We start from the raw sequence: 19212 nt of genomic DNA, 5'->3' as shown, positions 1-19212 counted from the left end.
ACTTCTCTGAATGATGTCTTTATGTCATCCAGACTCTCAACAACCACAACATCCATGGACATAGTCGCTGAGAGTGATGGCTCTCCATTATCAGACACTGTAATAATAAGTGGGTGAGTTTTTAAGTCATTGTCACTCATTCGTCTCTTAGTCTTTATTTGTCCAGTGCTGCTTCCAATGCGGAAGAGATTCGTTCCTTTGGGTTCACTTATATGATAAGACAGAAGAGCGTTATATCCAGAGTCAGCATCAACAGCTCTGATCTTGGCTACAAAGTATCCCGCTTCAGCAGAGTAGGGAATGTTCTCAGTATTAATTGATCCAGGATCAGAATAAGGCGGTAAAATAACTGGACTGTTGTCATTCTCATCCAGAATAAACACATTTACAGTCACATTACTGCTCAGAGGAGGAACACCAGAGTCTGTTGCCATCACTTCAAACTGAAATCTTTTTGTTTCTTCGTGATTAAATGATTGTAAACTGAATATTTCTCCACTCAAAGAGTTTATATTGATCAGTGTTGTTACAGGAACACTGGAGCTGGAACTGTCTAACAGTGAATATGAAAGTTCTGCGTTCTCACCAGTGTCTGAATCATCAGCTGTCACTTTTGTCACGAGACCTCCAGCTTGACCATTCTCACTTAGAAAAGCGTTAATAACGGGTGCTGGGAAATGTGGGGCATTGTCATTAACATCAGAGATATGTACAGTTATAACAGTGCTGCTGGAAAGAGCCGGAGTTCCTTCATCTGAAGCTGTAATTGTGATGTTATACTGAGAAACACTCTCTCTGTCCAGAGGTCCGTCTACCACTAGAGAATAATGATTGTTATATGACGTCTCCAGTTTGAAAGGAAACGAGCCTTTCAGCGCACAGTGAACAATGCCATTCTTACCTCCATCTTTATCAGACACTGTGACTAAAGCAACTGCAGTTCCTGACTTTATGTCTTCTTTCACAGTTTTTAGAAGTGGAGTCACTGTTATCTCTGGTGCATTATCATTTTCATCCATAACTTCTATTAAAACTTTACATTGTGTGCTCCTTGGCGAATGGCCTTTATCTCTTGCACGAACTCGCAATTCAATTGCAGGATTCTCTTCGAAGTTTATACGCCCTTTTACAACAATATCTCCTGTCTCAGGAATAATGGTAAAAGTGTCTTGCTTCTTACCATGATCCGCAAATGAGTACACAATTTCACTGTTTATTCCTTCATCCAAGTCAGAGGCAAACACAGATAAAACTTTAGTACCAGCAGCAACATTTTCTTTTAGTTTGACTTTGTAAAGAGGTTGACTGAACACTGGGTTATTATCATTAATATCCATAACGTTTATAATAATATTTAAAGTCCCTGATTTAGGTGGTTTTCCTCCATCTGTCCCGGTGAGAACTAACTTAATAGTCGCTTGCTTCTCTCGATCTAAAGCCTTGCTCAGCACTAACTCTGCAGACACACTCTGATCTTCACTCAGTGTATCGAGACTGAAATGTTCATTCGGACTCAGTTTGTACTCTTTCAGTGAATTACTGCCAACATCAGAGTCCTCGGACACAGGGAGAGGAAATCTCTCTCCAGGGCTTGCGTTTTCTGTAATATTCAATGCAAATACTTTAACAGGAAAATGTGGCGCATTGTCGTTTATATCCAAGATCTTAATCTCCACCCTGTAAAGATGATGAGGATTTTCAGCGAGGGCCTCTATATTCAAAGAGCATTTCTGGTTCGACATACATATCTCCTCACGGTCAATCCTTTCATTAACAAACAGCACGCCAGTTTTCAGATTTACGTCAAAATACTTCTTATTTGATCCAGTCACGATCTCAAACATGCGAGATTCCAGGTCATGAACGTTTATGTTCAAATCTTTCGCTATATTGCCAACAACTGTTCCCTTATTTACCTCTTCCGGTACGGAATAGACGATCTGAGCAAACGCAGAATCCAGCAAAGAAAGGAAAAATATAAATCCACACTCGAAATATCCCATAAATGCCATGATGGTGATTCACAAATGTCTTGAAGATAGCTAAAAAAAATATAAAGGCGAGAGAAGCCAATATTTCTTCTTTGCATTAGGAAGCACGAGACGAAACAGAAACCATCATCATGTCTCAACGACAGATACACTATAACACCAAGATTCTGAGAGAGGCTTCAGAATAAATCCTTTAAACCTTTAACTGACGGTCTGCAGCGACACCATGTGCTGACATTATGCCATTACAAGTATATTATATTTCCAAATCCACTGAAGAAACACATGACGCATTTGAGATGAAATGACACCACTAAAAACAAACCATAGTTACCAAACACAAAACAAAAACAAGTCTATGATTTATCGTAAATTATAATAATTTTAAATGGCCAAAAAAAAAAAAAAAAAAACAGAGAAGCACATGTTCAAATTCATCAGAAATGTAACATTTTCACGCTAGAACTCATATTAGTGTACTGCTGTCCATGGTACTGATCGATGCAGTCGCAGCACACTAACACCAGTTGGATGCGATATTAAACCAGTCAGCCACAAATACAAAAACACACAAGTACATACATATTTCAAAATGTCAATTAATGTATTGTTAAATGGGTATTAATGCCGTTAGTACAGTTGATGTAATTACTAAACATCACAAACTGCGCGTGAACTCCTATCCAGTGACGTGAGTCGCACGTCTGTAAACAAATTTGATAGCAATTAGCCAGGGGCGATTCTAGGATTTCAATATCAGGGAGGCTGAGCCTACAATGAGGATAAGATTTAAACAAATAAAATAAATAATAATAATAAATTGCTGACACTTGGGTAGGAATGAACAATACAGCATGTTCTATCAAGTCAATCCCTGAATATTGAATTCATTTCTAATCATTTTAAATAACCAGCTAAAATTCATAACAAATTTTAGCTATTTTATTTTACTGAATTATAAAGTATAGGAAGAGTAGGAAAAGTCACAAAGTCTCATGCCATTTAGATTAAATGCATTTCATTTTCTTTCTTTTTTTTCCTTTTTTTAAAGCCCAGATTTTACTTGATTTCCTCCCGCATCATATGTAAACTCAGTTTATGACAAAAAACTAGACAGATTTAGATATCATAAACTATTAATAAATGCAAACACGTTGTCTTCTGCTTCTGACGCGCTGCGCCGATGAAGATTGAAGAACACGCTGAATAACGCACACTAAAATACGGGGATGAGCCGAAGCCTGCCGCCGGTTTCATTTGGATTTTAAAGGGGACTGAGGCGATAACGAATTAGTGTACAGATTACGGAGTTAATCGGAAGTTTTTAGGGGGACTAAAGAACTGTACTTGCTGAAACTGCCGTCTGTCCTGTAGCATTTAGATGCTATCAAACCCACGAGATCAATTTACGCATCAATTTACATTTTTAGTTTTCAGATACAAATATCTGGATGGCATTTTTGTTCACTTTTTAAGATTTGTAAGATACTTCATTACCAAAATAAGGAGCAGTGTGTCTCTGAAACGTTTCACACAAATTGCAGCGTGTAATTTAATTGCAGTGAAATTATATTTACAGATAAGTAAGCAGTAGCTTACCTTTCCAGTGGTAGGAAGAGTTTGGGTGCGCGTAAAAGTGTCTTCTCCACTATTAATGCTGATCAGCTCCGCGTCTGCTGGTGGAAACGGCGAGGGGAAAACGACTACATCACTCTTTATTGTGTCTGAACTAAAACACACGTCATACTGTTGAGTAGATTTAGAGAAGGACCAGCTTCCGTCTGGATGGGTGCTGATCACTGGAGCGCTGTACCTGCTGAAACTGCCGTCTGTCCTGTAGCATTTAGCTGCTATCAAACCCACGAGACTCAGTAAAAAGATGACTGATACTGAGACGATAGCGATGAGCAGATACACATTCAGATCTGAAAAACTCTCCTCTTTAACAGGAACTTCTCTGAATGATGTCTTTATGTCATCCAGACTCTCAACAACCACAACATCCATGGACATAGTCGCTGAGAGTGATGGCTCTCCATTATCAGACACTGTAATAATAAGTGGGTGAGTTTTTAAGTCATTGTCACTCATTCGTCTCTTAGTCTTTATTTGTCCAGTGCTGCTTCCAATGCGGAAGAGATTCGTTCCTTTGGGTTCACTTATATGATAAGACAGAAGAGCGTTATATCCAGAGTCAGCATCAACAGCTCTGATCTTAGCTACAAAGTATCCCGCTTCAGCAGAGTAGGGAATGTTCTCAGTATTAACTGATCCAGGATCAGAATAAGGCGGTAAAATAACTGGACTGTTGTCATTCTCATCCAGAATAAACACATTTACAGTCACATTACTGCTCAGAGGAGGAACACCAGAGTCTGTTGCCATCACTTCAAACTGAAATCTTTTTGTTTCTTCATGATTAAATGATTGTAAACTGAATATTTCTCCACTCAAAGAGTTTATATTGATCAGTGTTGTTACAGGAACACTGGAGCTGGAACTGTCTAACAGTGAATATGAAAGTTCTGCGTTCTCACCAGTGTCTGAATCATCAGCTGTCACTTTTGTCACGAGTCCTCCAGCTTGACCATTCTCACTTAGAAAAGCGTTAATAACGGGTGCTGGGAAATGTGGGGCATTGTCATTAACATCAGAGATATGTACAGTTATAACAGTGCTGCTGGAAAGAGCCGGAGTTCCTTCATCTGAAGCTGTAATTGTGATGTTATACTGAGAAACACTCTCTCTGTCCAGAGGTCCGTCTACCACTAGAGAATAATGATTGTTATATGACGTCTCCAGTTTGAAAGGAAACGAGCCTTTCAGCGCACAGTGAACAATGCCATTCTTACCTCCATCTTTATCAGACACTGTGACTAAAGCAACAGCAGTTCCTGACTTTGTGTCTTCTTTCACATTTTCCAAAAGAGGAGTCACAATTATCTCTGGTGCATTGTCATTTTCATCTATAACTTCTATTAAAACTTTACAATGTGTGCTCCTTGGTGTACTGCCTTTATCTCTCGCCTGAACTCGTAACTCAATAGCAGGATTTTCCTCGTAATCAATTTGCCCTTTTACAACAATATCTCCTGTCTCAGGGATAATGGAAAACAGGTCTTGCTTCTTTCCATGACCAACAAATGAGTACACAATTTCACGGTTTATTCCTTCATCCAAGTCAGAGGCAAACACAGATAAAACTTTAGTACCAGCAGCAACATTTTCTTTTAGTTTGACTTTGTAAAGAGGTTGACTGAACACTGGGTTATTATCATTAACATCCATGACGTTTATAATAATATTTAAAGTTCCTGATTTAGGTGGTTTTCCTCCATCTGTCCCGGTGAGAACTAACTTAATAGTCGCTTGCTTCTCTCGATCTAAAGCCTTGTTCAGCACTAACTCTGCAGACACACTCTGGTCTTCACTCAGTGTATCGAGACTGAAATGTTCATTCGGACTCAGTTTGTACTCTTTCAGTGAATTACTGCCAACATCAGAGTCCTCGGACACAGGGAGAGGAAATCTCTCTCCGGGATTGGCTGTTTCGGTTATATTTATAGTAAACACTTTAACAGGAAAATGTGGCGCATTGTCGTTAATATCCAAGATCTTAATCTCCACCCTGTAAAGATGATGAGGATTTTTAGCGAGGGCCTCTATATTCAAAGAGCATTTCTGGTTCGACATACATATCTCCTCACGGTCAATCCTTTCATTAACAAACAGCACGCCAGTTTTCAGATTTACGTCAAAATACTTCTTATTTGATCCAGTCACGATCTCAAACATGCGAGATTCCAGGTCGTAAACATTTATGTTCAGGTCTTTCGCTATATTGCCAACAACTGTTCCCTTATTTACCTCTTCCGGTACGGAATAGACGATCTGAGCAAACGCAGAATCCAGCAAAGAAAGGAAAAATATAAATCCACACTCGAAATATCCCGTAAATGCCATGATGGTGATTCACAATGGGGTAATGACAGTAAAAACAAAAAAATAAACGCACGAGAATCTTCTTTGCATTCAGACAACACGAGACGGAACAGAAACCAACATCATGTCTCAACGACAGAAACACTATAACACCAAGATTCTGAGAGAGGCTTCAGAATAAATCCTTTAAACCTTTAACTGACGGTCTGCAGCGACACCATGTGCTGAAACTATGCCATAACAGGAATAATATAACCAAAACAGCTGAAGGAACAACAAAATGCTTGGAGACACCAACAGCCATTTTCAAAGTAATATCCAACAATGAAAAGCACCGCTATATACCCTGGTGGAAAAAACAAAAAAACAACAAAAAAAGTAAAAGTATACTTACAGCCAGACTAATTATCAGTATACTTCAAGTGTGTTAATGTTTAGTTAACTTGAAGTGTGCTATTTTGAAACAGCTAATTTTGTACTAAGTACATTTTAGTTGTAATTGAATTAAAGCATAACTTTAAGTGCATTTAGTGTACATTTGTGTACTAAATTGGACCAACTTCAAGTATTCTTAGTATACTTTAAGTTATGTGCTTGTTTAGGACAAATTACATGCTTGATTAGTGATATTAAAGTGGATTTTATTTGTGTTACAAGTAAATTACAAATTCATTACGAGTGTATTCGAAACATACAAGCAATATACCATAAATGTATTTATATATATTATGTTTTATTTTTTATATATATATATTTGTTTGGCGTTTTCGCCTTTTATTGGGATAGGACAGTAGCTAGACAGTAAGTGAGGTGGGAGAGCTAGAGAAGGGACAGGATCAGGAAAGGTCCACAAGCCGGGACTCGGATTTGGGTCTCCCCGAAGCACATGTCAGCGCACTTGCCCAAGAGGCTATTGTGGTGTGATATATCTGAGTAAAAAGTATAGGCTCATATACCTTTGGCTTATTCCAAATACTATACATTGAATACTTTGTCTTCAATAACAAATGTACATTATTAGACAAATAAAACTTAGCTATATTTTGTACAAAATACTATTGTATACTATAATGTATTTTTAAAGTATACTTTCAATGCATTGTTACAATGATGATTTCCAGCACACAGTTAAAATATACCTAAAATATATTTTTAATAAAGTGCAAATAAATACAATTTTAAAAAATAAACAGAATTATCACTTCAAGTATATTTTTCTAAAATATATTTTTAGAAAATATACTAAAGTACAATTATTTTAAAGCGTGTTAAAAGTTGTATTGTGAAAAAGCATGAAGCTAATTTACTTTTAATACATTTAAAGATAGTAAAATTTTTGTTAATAGCCTATATTTGCAATGTAATTGAAAAAGGGAATATACACTGAAAAAAATTTGGAGTAGGATTTACTTGAAAAAAGCTAGGCAACTTTTTTCACTCAGAAAATGCTAGTAAATTTACAAAGATTTGCCAAGTAAAAACCTAAACATATTCATCAGTAGCTTTAATTAGAAATCTTTAAGTTAAATTTACTTGGAATATGGAATTAAGTAAACTTTACTTAACCTAGTTAAGTGAAAGTAACACAGAAAATAAGTAATTTTAACTTGGCTAGTAAAAGGTTGATTAATATCGATTTAGATGAAATTTCCTTTGCATTACATTTCACTCAAACAATAATGAATTATACCAGTCATTTATAGTATGTGCTTTACTTAGATTATCTAAGTAATTTATAGTACAGCATGTCAGATGTTAAGCATCAATGCAAAGACCTCAATACTTGGTAGACAATACACAATGACGGTAACATTTGATGGATCGTTTTTGTGTTTGAATGTGTCATTTTGAGCAGAAAATTTACTCGAAATGTCACAAAATGGCAAGTTACTAATCCTGACAACAAAAGCAATGATAAAACAGTGTAAATACAGCTGGAAACCAGTGAAAAATTAACCTCATTAATTATTCAAGGTCCAGTGCATGATGGGAACCCCAGTATCAGAAAAGCTGAGTAATTTTTACTTCATTTTATTGAGTTGATATTTACGCTTTCATTTCTACTCGCTGGAATTAAGTACTGATATGGAATTTACTTCGTTTTTTTAATTCTTGCCTGAACTAACTTTTTCATGTAAATTACATTGTTTTTTTTCAGTAGTATTAACTTCACCAAAAAATCATTTTTTACAGTGTATTTAAAATGCAATAAAGTATCCTTTTTTTCACTAGGGTTATATATATATATATATATATATATATATATATATATATATATATATATATATATATATATTACTTTTTCATATATATATATAATTCACTTGTTAATGCTGCTGATAAGACTGCAAACAAACAGAAAAAAACGTCAAAAAAGACTCTGGCTAAAATGTTCTCCTCGGGGCAGGTTATGACAAAGGAAAACTGCCATGCAACAAAAATAATGATCGTCTTGGGGAGCTGCACAGAGACGTATTGAAACGGTCAAAGCAGTTACTATCATGGAAAATAATACGGTTGGAATGTTGTAGCCTATTGACCAATCTGCATTTAGGTCCGGACTTTTATTATTATTATTATTATTATTTCGTTTCTTTTTTATTTTAATTGCATAAATCCTGTAACGTACGTCTCTAATTTTGTTACATTTGCTTGAAATAGCTTTTCTGTTTTGTATAGATTATTATATTATTTTTATACATACTAATTATTAAAATACATGGCAAATAAACAAACAAAAAAACAAAAAACTGAAGATTAAAGGAATTCATAAGTTATCAAGACAACTTCGTAAATTTTAAACAAGTGAAACAACCACGTTGTGAAAACCAAAGCAACAAGTTGTGAAAACCATACTAAATAATTGAAAACAGCTGAAAACAATAATTAAGATGAAAATATTTTAACACTAATTTTCAATGATCTTCTTACCTTTCCAGTGTTAGGAAGAGTTTGTGTGCGCGTAAAAGTGTCTTCTCCACTATTAATGCTGATCAACTCCGCGTCTGCTGGTGGAAACGGCGAGGGGAAAACGACTACATCACTCTTTATTGTGTCTGAACTAAAACACACGTCATACTGTTGAGTAGATTTAGAGAAGGACCAGCTTCCGTCTGGATGGGTGCTGATCACTGGAGCGCTGTACCTGCTGAAACTGCCGTCTGTCCTGTAGCATTTAGCTGCTATCAAACCCACGAGACTCAGTAAAAAGATGACTGATACTGAGACGATAGCGATGAGCAGATACACATTCAGATCTGAAAAACTCTCCTCTTTAACAGGAACTTCTCTGAATGATGTCTTTATGTCATCCAGACTCTCAACAACCACAACATCCATGGACATAGTCGCTGAGAGTGATGGCTCTCCATTATCAGACACTGTAATAATAAGTGGGTGAGTTTTTAAGTCATTGTCACTCATTCGTCTCTTAGTCTTTATTTGTCCAGTGCTGCTTCCAATGCGGAAGAGATTCGTTCCTTTGGGTTCACTTATATGATAAGACAGAAGAGCGTTATATCCAGAGTCAGCATCAACAGCTCTGATCTTGGCTACAAAGTATCCCGCTTCAGCAGAGTAGGGAATGTTCTCAGTATTAACTGATCCAGGGTCAGAATAAGGCGGTAAAATAACTGGACTGTTGTCATTCTCATCCAGAATAAACACATTTACAGTCACATTACTGCTCAGAGGAGGAACACCAGAGTCTGTTGCCATCACTTCAAACTGAAATCTTTTTGTTTCTTCGTGATTAAATGATTGCAAACTAAATATTTCTCCACTCAAAGAGTTTATATTGATCAGTGTTGTTACAGGAACACTGGAGCTGGAACTGTCTAACAGTGAATATGAAAGTTCTGCGTTCTCTCCAGTGTCTGAATCATCAGCTGTCACTTTTGTCACGAGACCTCCAGCTTGACCATTCTCACTTAGAAAAGCGTTAATAACGGGTGCTGGGAAATGTGGGGCATTGTCATTAACATCAGAGATATGTACAGTTATAACAGTGCTGCTGGAAAGAGCCGGAGTTCCTTCATCTGAAGCTGTAATTGTGATGTTATACTGAGAAACACTCTCTCTGTCCAGAGGTCCGTCTACCACTAGAGAATAATGATTGTTATATGACGTCTCCAGTTTGAAAGGAAACGAGCCTTTCAGCGCACAGTGAACAATGCCATTCTTACCTCCATCTTTATCAGACACTGTGACTAAAGCAACAGCAGTTCCCGGTTTTGCGTCCTCTTTCACACTTTCCAAAAGAGGAGTCGTAACTATCTCTGGCACATTGTCATTCTCATCCACGACTTCTATTAAAACTTTACAGTGTGCACTTTTTGGAGGGCTGCCTTTATCTCTCGCCTGAACACGGAGTTCAATTGCAGAATCTTCTTCGTAATCAATTTGACCTTTTACAACAATTTCCCCAGAGTTAGAATTAATGCTAAACAGTTTCATTTCTTCGGTATTTCCATGAAATGAATATTGAATTTCACTATTGATGCCCTCATCCAAATCACTGGCAGAAACAAAAATTATTTTGGTTCCAATTGGTGTGTTTTCTTTTACTTTAACTTTATATAAAGGTTTACTGAAAATAGGCTTATTATCGTTTATATCCATGACGTCAACAACAATACTCAATGTTCCAGATTTAGGAGGTTTTCCTCCGTCAACAGCGGTTAATATTAAGTGAATAACGGCTTGTTTCTCTCGGTCTAAAGCTTTCTGTAGTACTAGCTCAGCAGAAATACTCTTTTGCCCGCTATGAACATCTAAAGAAAAATATTCATTTGAACTGAGTTTGTAATCTTTCAGAGAATTACTGCCGACATCTGAATCTTTTGCAATTGGAAGAGGAAATCTGTCCCCCTCGTTTGCATTCTCTGTAACATTCACAACATACATGCTGTCAATAAAAGAAGGAGCATTGTCGTTCACATCCACAATTATAATTTCAAGCCGATAAAGTCTGTGCGGATTCTGAGCAAGAGCCTCTAAATTCAATGTACATTTCTGATTAGAGCCACACAACTCCTCACGATTAATCCTGTCTTTGACAAACAGCGACCCCGTTTTCACATTAACATCAAAATACTTTGCATTTGATCCAGGCATAATCTGAAACATGCGTGATTCCAGTTCCTGAGCGCTCATCTTGAGGTCTTTTGCAATATTCCCGATCACGGTTCCTTTATTTACCTCCTCGGAGACGGAATAGACAATCTGGCCAAGCGAAGATTTCCATAACAGAAATAAAACGATCCAGAAGCCATAATATCCTGTGAAATCCATGATTGTGCAAGAAAATGTCCTGCTATTTAAAGCGATTAAAACAACTAAATAAACCTCTCTCGATACAATCCGAAATCACGACGCAGACGCTACTGTAAGCCTTGGTTATTTGCACCCTTTCAACGCATATTCTGTTGCTGTAAAGGAGGAGCTCAGATGACTCTCAAAGTTGTGGTCTGCAGTGCCACCATGTGTTGTAACAGTAATGAAACAATGAGATGTTACTTCATACAGGTTTCTATAAAACAAAGAGTGAACTAAACGAAAACATACCTTCATAAATTCAAATCGAAATCATCATATCAACTCAATCATTACGAAACAGAAAAAGTTTTGTATTACAGCAAATACAAATATCGAGAAGGAATATATAACGCCATTGCCACTGTCCGTGGTACTGAATCTATTTAGCTTTTTAAATACAAAATAGGCGACAGTTAAACCATAAATAAAAAATAAAATAAAAAAATACAACCAGCAGGTTGTTTGATAAGGTCATTATTCCAGTACTGTATTTCCAAAGTCACGAGATAATGAACTAATTTGCAAAACTAAAATGCATCATCTTAACAACAAGTGAGAAATTTAGATAATATTTCCAAACTGACTAAGCTGTCCAGTATGTTACGTATTATCTTGAGTATCGGGTTAGGATAATTGTAATAAAAAAAAATAAAAAACTAAATAAAAAATTAAAAAACTAAATAAAAACGATATTTCCTTTTTTTATTATTATTTTCATAGACATCTAAACTGGAATATAAACTGTAATGATAGTTTATAAAATCAAAACTTTCAACTTATCGTTTCTAAAAAAAAAAAAAAATTTACAAGTCAAGCATTGATTGCAATGCACAAGCAAGTTGCAATATCTTACCTTTACAGTGGTAGGAAGAGTTTGAGTGCGCGTAAAAGTGTCTTCTCCACTATTAATGCTGATCAGCTCCGCGTCTGCTGGTGGAAACGGCGAGGGGAAAACGACTACATCACTCTTTATTGTGTCTGAACTAAAACACACGTCATACTGTTGAGTAGATTTAGAGAAGGACCAGCTTCCGTCTGGATGGGTGCTGATCACTGGAGCGCTGTACCTGCTGAAACTGCCGTCTGTCCTGTAGCATTTAGCTGCTATCAAACCCACGAGACTCAGTAAAAAGATGACTGATACTGAGACGATAGCGATGAGCAGATACACATTCAGATCTGAAAAACTCTCCTCTTTAACAGGAACTTCTCTGAATGATGTCTTTATGTCATCCAGACTCTCAACAACCACAACATCCATGGACATAGTCGCTGAGAGTGATGGCTCTCCATTATCAGACACTGTAATAATAAGTGGGTGAGTTTTTAAGTCATTGTCACTCATTCGTCTCTTAGTCTTTATTTGTCCAGTGCTGCTTCCAATGCGGAAGAGATTCGTTCCTTTGGGTTCACTTATATGATAAGACAGAAGAGCGTTATATCCAGAGTCAGCATCAACAGCTCTGATCTTGGCTACAAAGTATCCCGCTTCAGCAGAGTAGGGAATGTTCTCAGTATTAACTGATCCAGGATCAGAATAAGGCGGTAAAATAACTGGACTGTTGTCATTCTCATCCAGAATAAACACATTTACAGTCACATTACTGCTCAGAGGAGGAACACCAGAGTCTGTTGCCATCACTTCAAACTGAAATCTTTTTGTTTCTTCGTGATTAAATGATTGTAAACTGAATATTTCTCCACTCAAAGAGTTTATATTGATCAGTGTTGTTACAGGAACACTGGAGCTGGAACTGTCTAACAGTGAATATGAAAGTTCTGCGTTCTCACCAGTGTCTGAATCATCAGCTGTCACTTTTGTCACGAGACCTCCAGCTTGACCATTCTCACTTAGAAAAGCGTTAATAACGGGTGCTGGGAAATGTGGGGCATTGTCATTAACATCAGAGATATGTACAGTTATAACAGTGCTGCTGGAAAGAGCCGGAGTTCCTTCATCTGAAGCTGTAATTGTGATGTTATACTGAGAAACACTCTCTCTTTCCAGAGGTCCGTCTACCACTAGAGAATAATGATTGTTATATGACGTCTCCAGTTTGAAAGGAAACGAGCCTTTCAGCGCACAGTGAACAATGCCATTCTTACCTCCATCTTTATCAGACACTGTGACTAAAGCAACTGCAGTTCCTGACTTTGTGTCTTCTTTTACATTTTCCAAAAGAGGAGTCACAATTATCTCTGGTGCATTATCATTTTCATCCATAACTTCTATTAAAACTTTACAATGTGTGCTCCTTGGTGGGCTGCCTTTATCTCTTGCCTGAACTCGTAACTCAATAGCAGGATTCTCCTCGTAATCAATTTGCCCTTTTACAACAATATCTCCTGTCTCTGGGATTATGGTAAATAGATCTTTCTTTTTTCCATGACCAACAAACGAGTACACAATTTCACGGTTTATTCCTTCATCCAAATCAGTGGCAAAGACAGAGATAACTTTAGTATCAGCAGCAACATTTTCTTTTAGTTTGACTTTGTAAAGAGGTTGACTGAACACTGGGTTATTATCATTAACATCCATGACGTTTATAATAATATTTAAAGTTCCTGATTTAGGTGGTTTTCCTCCATCTGTCCCGGTGAGAACTAACTTAATAGTCGCTTGCTTCTCTCGATCTAAAGCCTTGTTCAGCACTAACTCTGCAGACACACTCTGGTCTTCACTCAGTGTATCGAGACTGAAATGTTCATTAGGACTCAGTTTGTACTCTTTCAGTGAATTACTGCCAACATCAGAGTCCTCGGACACAGGGAGAGGAAATCTCTCTCCAGGGCTTGCGTTTTCTGTAATATTTAATGCAAATATTTTAACAGGAAAATGTGGCGCATTGTCGTTTATATCCAATATCTTAATCTCCACCCTGTAAAGATGATGAGGATTTTTAGCGAGGGCCTCTATATTCAAAGAGCATTTCTGGTTCGACATACATATCTCCTCACGGTCAATCCTTTCATTAACAAACAGCACGCCAGTTTTCAGATTTACGTCAAAATACTTCTTATTTGATCCAGTCACGATCTCAAACATGCGAGATTCCAGGTCGTAAACATTTATGTTCAGGTCTTTCGCTATATTGCCAACAACTGTTCCCTTATTTACCTCTTCCGGTACGGAATAGACGATCTGAGCAAACGCAGAATCCAGCAAAGAAAGGAAAAATATAAATCCACACTCGAAATATCCCGTAAATGCCATGATGGTGATTCACAATGGGGTAATGACAGTAAAAACAAAAAAATAAACGCACGAGAATCTTCTTTGCATTCAGACAACACGAGACGGAACAGAAACCATCATCATGTCTCAACGACAGAAACACTATAACACCAAGATTCTGAGAGAGGCTTCAGAATAAATCCTTTAAACCTTTAACTGACGGTCTGCAGCGACACCATGTGCTGAAACTATGCCATAACAGGAATAATATAACCAAAACAGCTGAAGGAACAACAAAATGCTTGGAGACACCAACAGCCATTTTCAAAGTAATATCCAACAATGAAAAGCACCGCTATATACCCTGGTGGAAAAAACAAAAAAAACAACAAAAAAAGTAAAAGTATACTTACAGCCAGACAAATTATCAGTATACTTCAAGTGTGTTAATGTTTAGTTAACTTGAAGTGTGCTATTTTGAAACAACTAATTTTGTACTAAGTACATTTTAGTTGTAATTGAATTAAAGCATAACTTTAAGTGCATTTAGTGTACATTTGTGTACTAAATTGGACCAACTTCAAGTATTCTTAGTATACTTTAAGTTATGTGCTTGTTTAGGACAAATTACATGCTTGATTAGTGATATTAAAGTGAACTTTATTTGTGTTACAAGTAAATTACAAATTCATTATGAGTGTATTCGAAACATACAAGCAATATACCATAAATGTATTTATATATATTATGTTTTATTTTTTATATATATATTTGTTTGGCGTTTTCGCCTTTTATTAGGATAGGACAGTAGCTAGACAGTAAGTGAGGTGGGAGAGCTAGAGAAGGGACAGGATCAGGAAAGGTCCACAAGCCGGGACTCGAATTTGGGTCTCCCCGAAGCACATGTCAGCGCACTTGCCCAAGAGGCTATTGTGGTGTGATATATCTGAGTAAAAAGTATAGGCTCATATACCTTTGGCTTATTCCAAATACTATACATTGAATACTTTGTCTTCAATAACAAATGTACATTATTAGACAAATAAAACTTAGCTATATTTTGTACAAAATACTATTGTATACTATAATGTATTTTTAAAGTATACTTTCAATGCATTGTTACAATGATGATTTCCAGCACACAGTTAAAATATACCTAAAATATATTTTTAATAAAGTGCAAATAAATACAATTTTAAAAAATAAACAGAATTTTCACTTCAAGGATATTTTTCTAAAATATATTTTTAGAAAATATACTAAAGTACAATTATTTTAAAGCGTGTTAAAAGTTGTATTGTGAAAAAGCATGAAGCTAATTTACTTTTGATACATTTAAAGATAGTACAATTTTTGTTAATAGCCTATATTTGCAATGTAATTGAAAAAGGGAATATATTTAAAATGCAATAAAGTATCCTTTTTTTCACTAGGGTAATATATATATATATATATATATATATATATATATATATATATATATATATATTACTTTTTCATATATATATAATTCACTTGTTAATGCTGCTGATAAGACTGCAAACAAACAGAAAAAAACGTCAAAAAAGACTCTGGCTAAAATGTTCTCCTCGGGGCAGGTTATGACAAAGGAAAACTGCCATGCAACAAAAATAATGATCGTCTTGGGGAGCTGCACAGAGACGTATTGAAACGGTCAAAGCAGTTACTATCATGGAAAATAATACGGCTGGAATATTGTAGCCTATTGACCAATCTGCATTTAGGTCCGGACTTTTATTATTATTATTATTATTATTATTATTATTATTTCGTTTCTTTTTTATTTTAATTGCATAAATCCTGTAACGTACGTCTCTAATTTTGTTACATTTGCTTGAAATAGCTTTTCTGTTTTGTATAGATTATTATATTATTTTTATACATAATAATTATTAAAATACATGGCAAATAAACAAACAAAAAACAAAAAACTGAAGATTAAAGGAATTCATAAGTTATCAAGACAACTTCGTAAATTTTAAACAAGTGAAACAACCACGTTGTGAAAACCAAAGCAACAAGTTGTGAAAACCATAATAAATAATTGAAAACAGCTGAAAACAATAATTAAGATGAAAATATTTTAACACTAATTTTCAATGATCTTCTTACCTTTCCAGTGGTAGGAAGAGTTTGTGTGCGCGTAAAAGTGTCTTCTCCACTATTAATGCTGATCAGCTCCGCGTCTGCTGGTGGAAACGGCGAGGGGAAAACGACTACATCACTCTTTATTGTGTCTGAACTAAAACACACGTCATACTGTTGAGTAGATTTAGAGAAGGACCAGCTTCCGTCTGGATGGGTGCTGATCACTGGAGCGCTGTACCTGCTGAAACTGCCGTCTGTCCTGTAGCATTTAGCTGCTATCAAACCCACGAGACTCAGTAAAAAGATGACTGATACTGAGACGATAGCGATGAGCAGATACACATTCAGATCTGAAAAACTCTCCTCTTTAACAGGAACTTCTCTGAATGATGTCTTTATGTCATCCAGACTCTCAACAACCACAACATCCATGGACATAGTCGCTGAGAGTGATGGCTCTCCATTATCAGACACTGTAATAATAAGTGGGTGAGTTTTTAAGTCATTGTCACTCATTCGTCTCTTAGTCTTTATTTGTCCAGTGCTGCTTCCAATGCGGAAGAGATTCGTTCCTTTGGGTTCACTTATATGATAAGACAGAAGAGCGTTATATCCAGAGTCAGCATCAACAGCTCTGATCTTGGCTACAAAGTATCCCGCTTCAGCAGAGTAGGGAATGTTCTCAGTATTAACTGATCCAGGATCAGAATAAGGCGGTAAAATAACTGGACTGTTGTCATTCTCATCCAGAATAAACACATTTACAGTCACATTACTGCTCAGAGGAGGAACACCAGAGTCTGTTGCCATCACTTCAAACTGAAATCTTTTTGTTTCTTCATGATTAAATGATTGTAAACTGAATATTTCTCCACTCAAAGAGTTTATATTGATCAGTGTTGTTACAGGAACACTGGAGCTGGAACTGTCTAACAGTGAATATGAAAGTTCTGCGTTCTCGCCAGTGTCTGAATCATCAGCTGTCACTTTTGTCACGAGACCTCCAGCTTGACCATTCTCACTTAGAAAAGCGTTAATAACGGGTGCTGGGAAATGTGGGGCATTGTCATTAACATCAGAGATATGTACAGTTATAACAGTGCTGCTGGAAAGAGCCGGAGTTCCTTCATCTGAAGCTGTAATTGTGATGTTATACTGAGAAACACTCTCTCTGTCCAGAGGTCCGTCTACCACTAGAGAATAATGATTGTTATATGACGTCTCCAGTTTGAAAGGAAACGAGCCTTTCAGCGCACAGTGAACAATGCCATTCTTACCTCCATCTTTATCAGACACTGTGACTAAAGCAACTGCAGTTCCCGGTTTTGCGTCCTCTTTCACACTTTCCAACAGAGGAGTCGTAACTATCTCTGGCACATTGTCATTTTCATCCACAACTTCTATTAAAACTTTACAGTGTGCACTTTTTGGAGGACTGCCTTTATCTCTCGCCTGAACACGGAGTTCAATTGCAGAATCATCCTCGTAATTAATTTGTCCTTGAACAACAATTTCCCCAGAGTTAGAATTAATGCTAAACAGTTTCATTTCTTCGGTATTTCCATGAAATGAATATTGAATTTCACTATTGATGCCCTCATCCAAATCACTGGCAGAAACAGAAATTATTTTGGTTCCAATTGGTGTGTTTTCTTTTACTTTAACTTTATATAAAGGTTTACTGAAAATAGGCTTATTATCGTTTATATCCATGACGTCAACAACAATACTCAATGTTCCAGATTTAGGAGGTTTTCCTCCGTCAACAGCGGTTAATATTAAGTGAATAACGGCTTGTTTCTCTCGGTCTAAAGCTTTCTGTAGTACTAGCTCAGCAGAAATACTCTTTTGCCCGCTATGAACATCTAAAGAAAAATATTCATTTGAACTGAGTTTGTAATCTTTCAGAGAATTACTGCCGACATCTGAATCTTTAGCATTTGGAAGAGGAAATCTGTCCCCCTCGTTTGCATCCTCTGTAACATTCACAAAATACATGCTGTCAATAAAAAACGGAGCATTGTCGTTCACATCCACAATTATAATTTCAAGCCGATAAAGTCTGTGCGGATTCTGAGCAAGAGCCTCTAAATTCAATGTACATTTCTGATTAGAGCCACACAACTCCTCACGATCAATCCTGTCTTTGACAAACAGCGACCCCGTTTTCACATTAACATCAAAATACTTTGCATTTGATCCAGGCATAATCTGAAACATGCGTGATTCCAGTTCCTGAGCGCTGATCTTGAGGTCTTTTGCAATATTCCCGATCACGGTTCCTTTATTTACCTCCTCGGAGATGGAATAGACAATCTGGCCAAGCGAAGATTTCCATAACAGAAATAAAACGATCCAGAAGCCATAATATCCTGTGAAATCCATGATTGTGCAAGAAAATGTCCTGCTATTTAAAGCGATTAAAACAACTAAATAAACCTCTCTCGATACAATCCGAAATCACGACGCAGACGCTACTGTAAGCCTTGGTTATTTGCACCCTTTCAACGTCAACGCATATTCTGTTGCTGTAAAGGAGGAGCTCAGATGACTCTCAAAGTTGTGGTCTGCAGTGCCACCATGTGTTGTAACAGTGATGAAACAATGAGATGTTACTTCATACAGGATTATATAAAACAAAGAGTGAACCAAACGAAAACATTTCTTCATAAATTC

General features: G+C 36.6%; 1 protein-coding gene across 6 annotated transcripts in view; it reads right to left on the bottom strand.

Annotated features, from left to right (window-relative positions):
- The window catches only part of LOC311076811 (protocadherin alpha-C2-like), an 85546-nt gene that overhangs the window by 53064 nt on the left and 13270 nt on the right, over nucleotides 1-19212 (bottom strand). The window contains exons 1-2 of one of the 6 annotated variants that reach the window (XM_084105243.1): nucleotides 13935-14585; nucleotides 8865-10705 (exon numbers count right to left, since the gene is read on the bottom strand). The exons of 2 other annotated variants lie outside the window; for them this stretch is intronic. In XM_084105243.1, the coding sequence (XP_083961369.1) occupies nucleotides 8865-10705; nucleotides 13935-14466 (2373 nt within the window). In that variant the 5' untranslated portion in view covers nucleotides 14467-14585. Of the gene's footprint in view, nucleotides 1-3590; nucleotides 6053-8864; nucleotides 10706-12102; nucleotides 14586-16560; nucleotides 19004-19212 lie in introns of those variants that run through there. 3 more of the 6 variants (XM_084105241.1, XM_084105239.1, XM_084105240.1) reach the window with 3 other exon arrangements.

This window comes from Abramis brama, assembly GCF_963993115.1.
Source record: "Abramis brama genome assembly, chromosome: 25".
Classification (NCBI taxonomy): domain Eukaryota; kingdom Metazoa; phylum Chordata; class Actinopteri; order Cypriniformes; family Leuciscidae; genus Abramis; species Abramis brama.
Note: the sequence above shows the minus strand (reverse complement) of the source record. Positions and strands in the feature narration are given on the sequence as shown.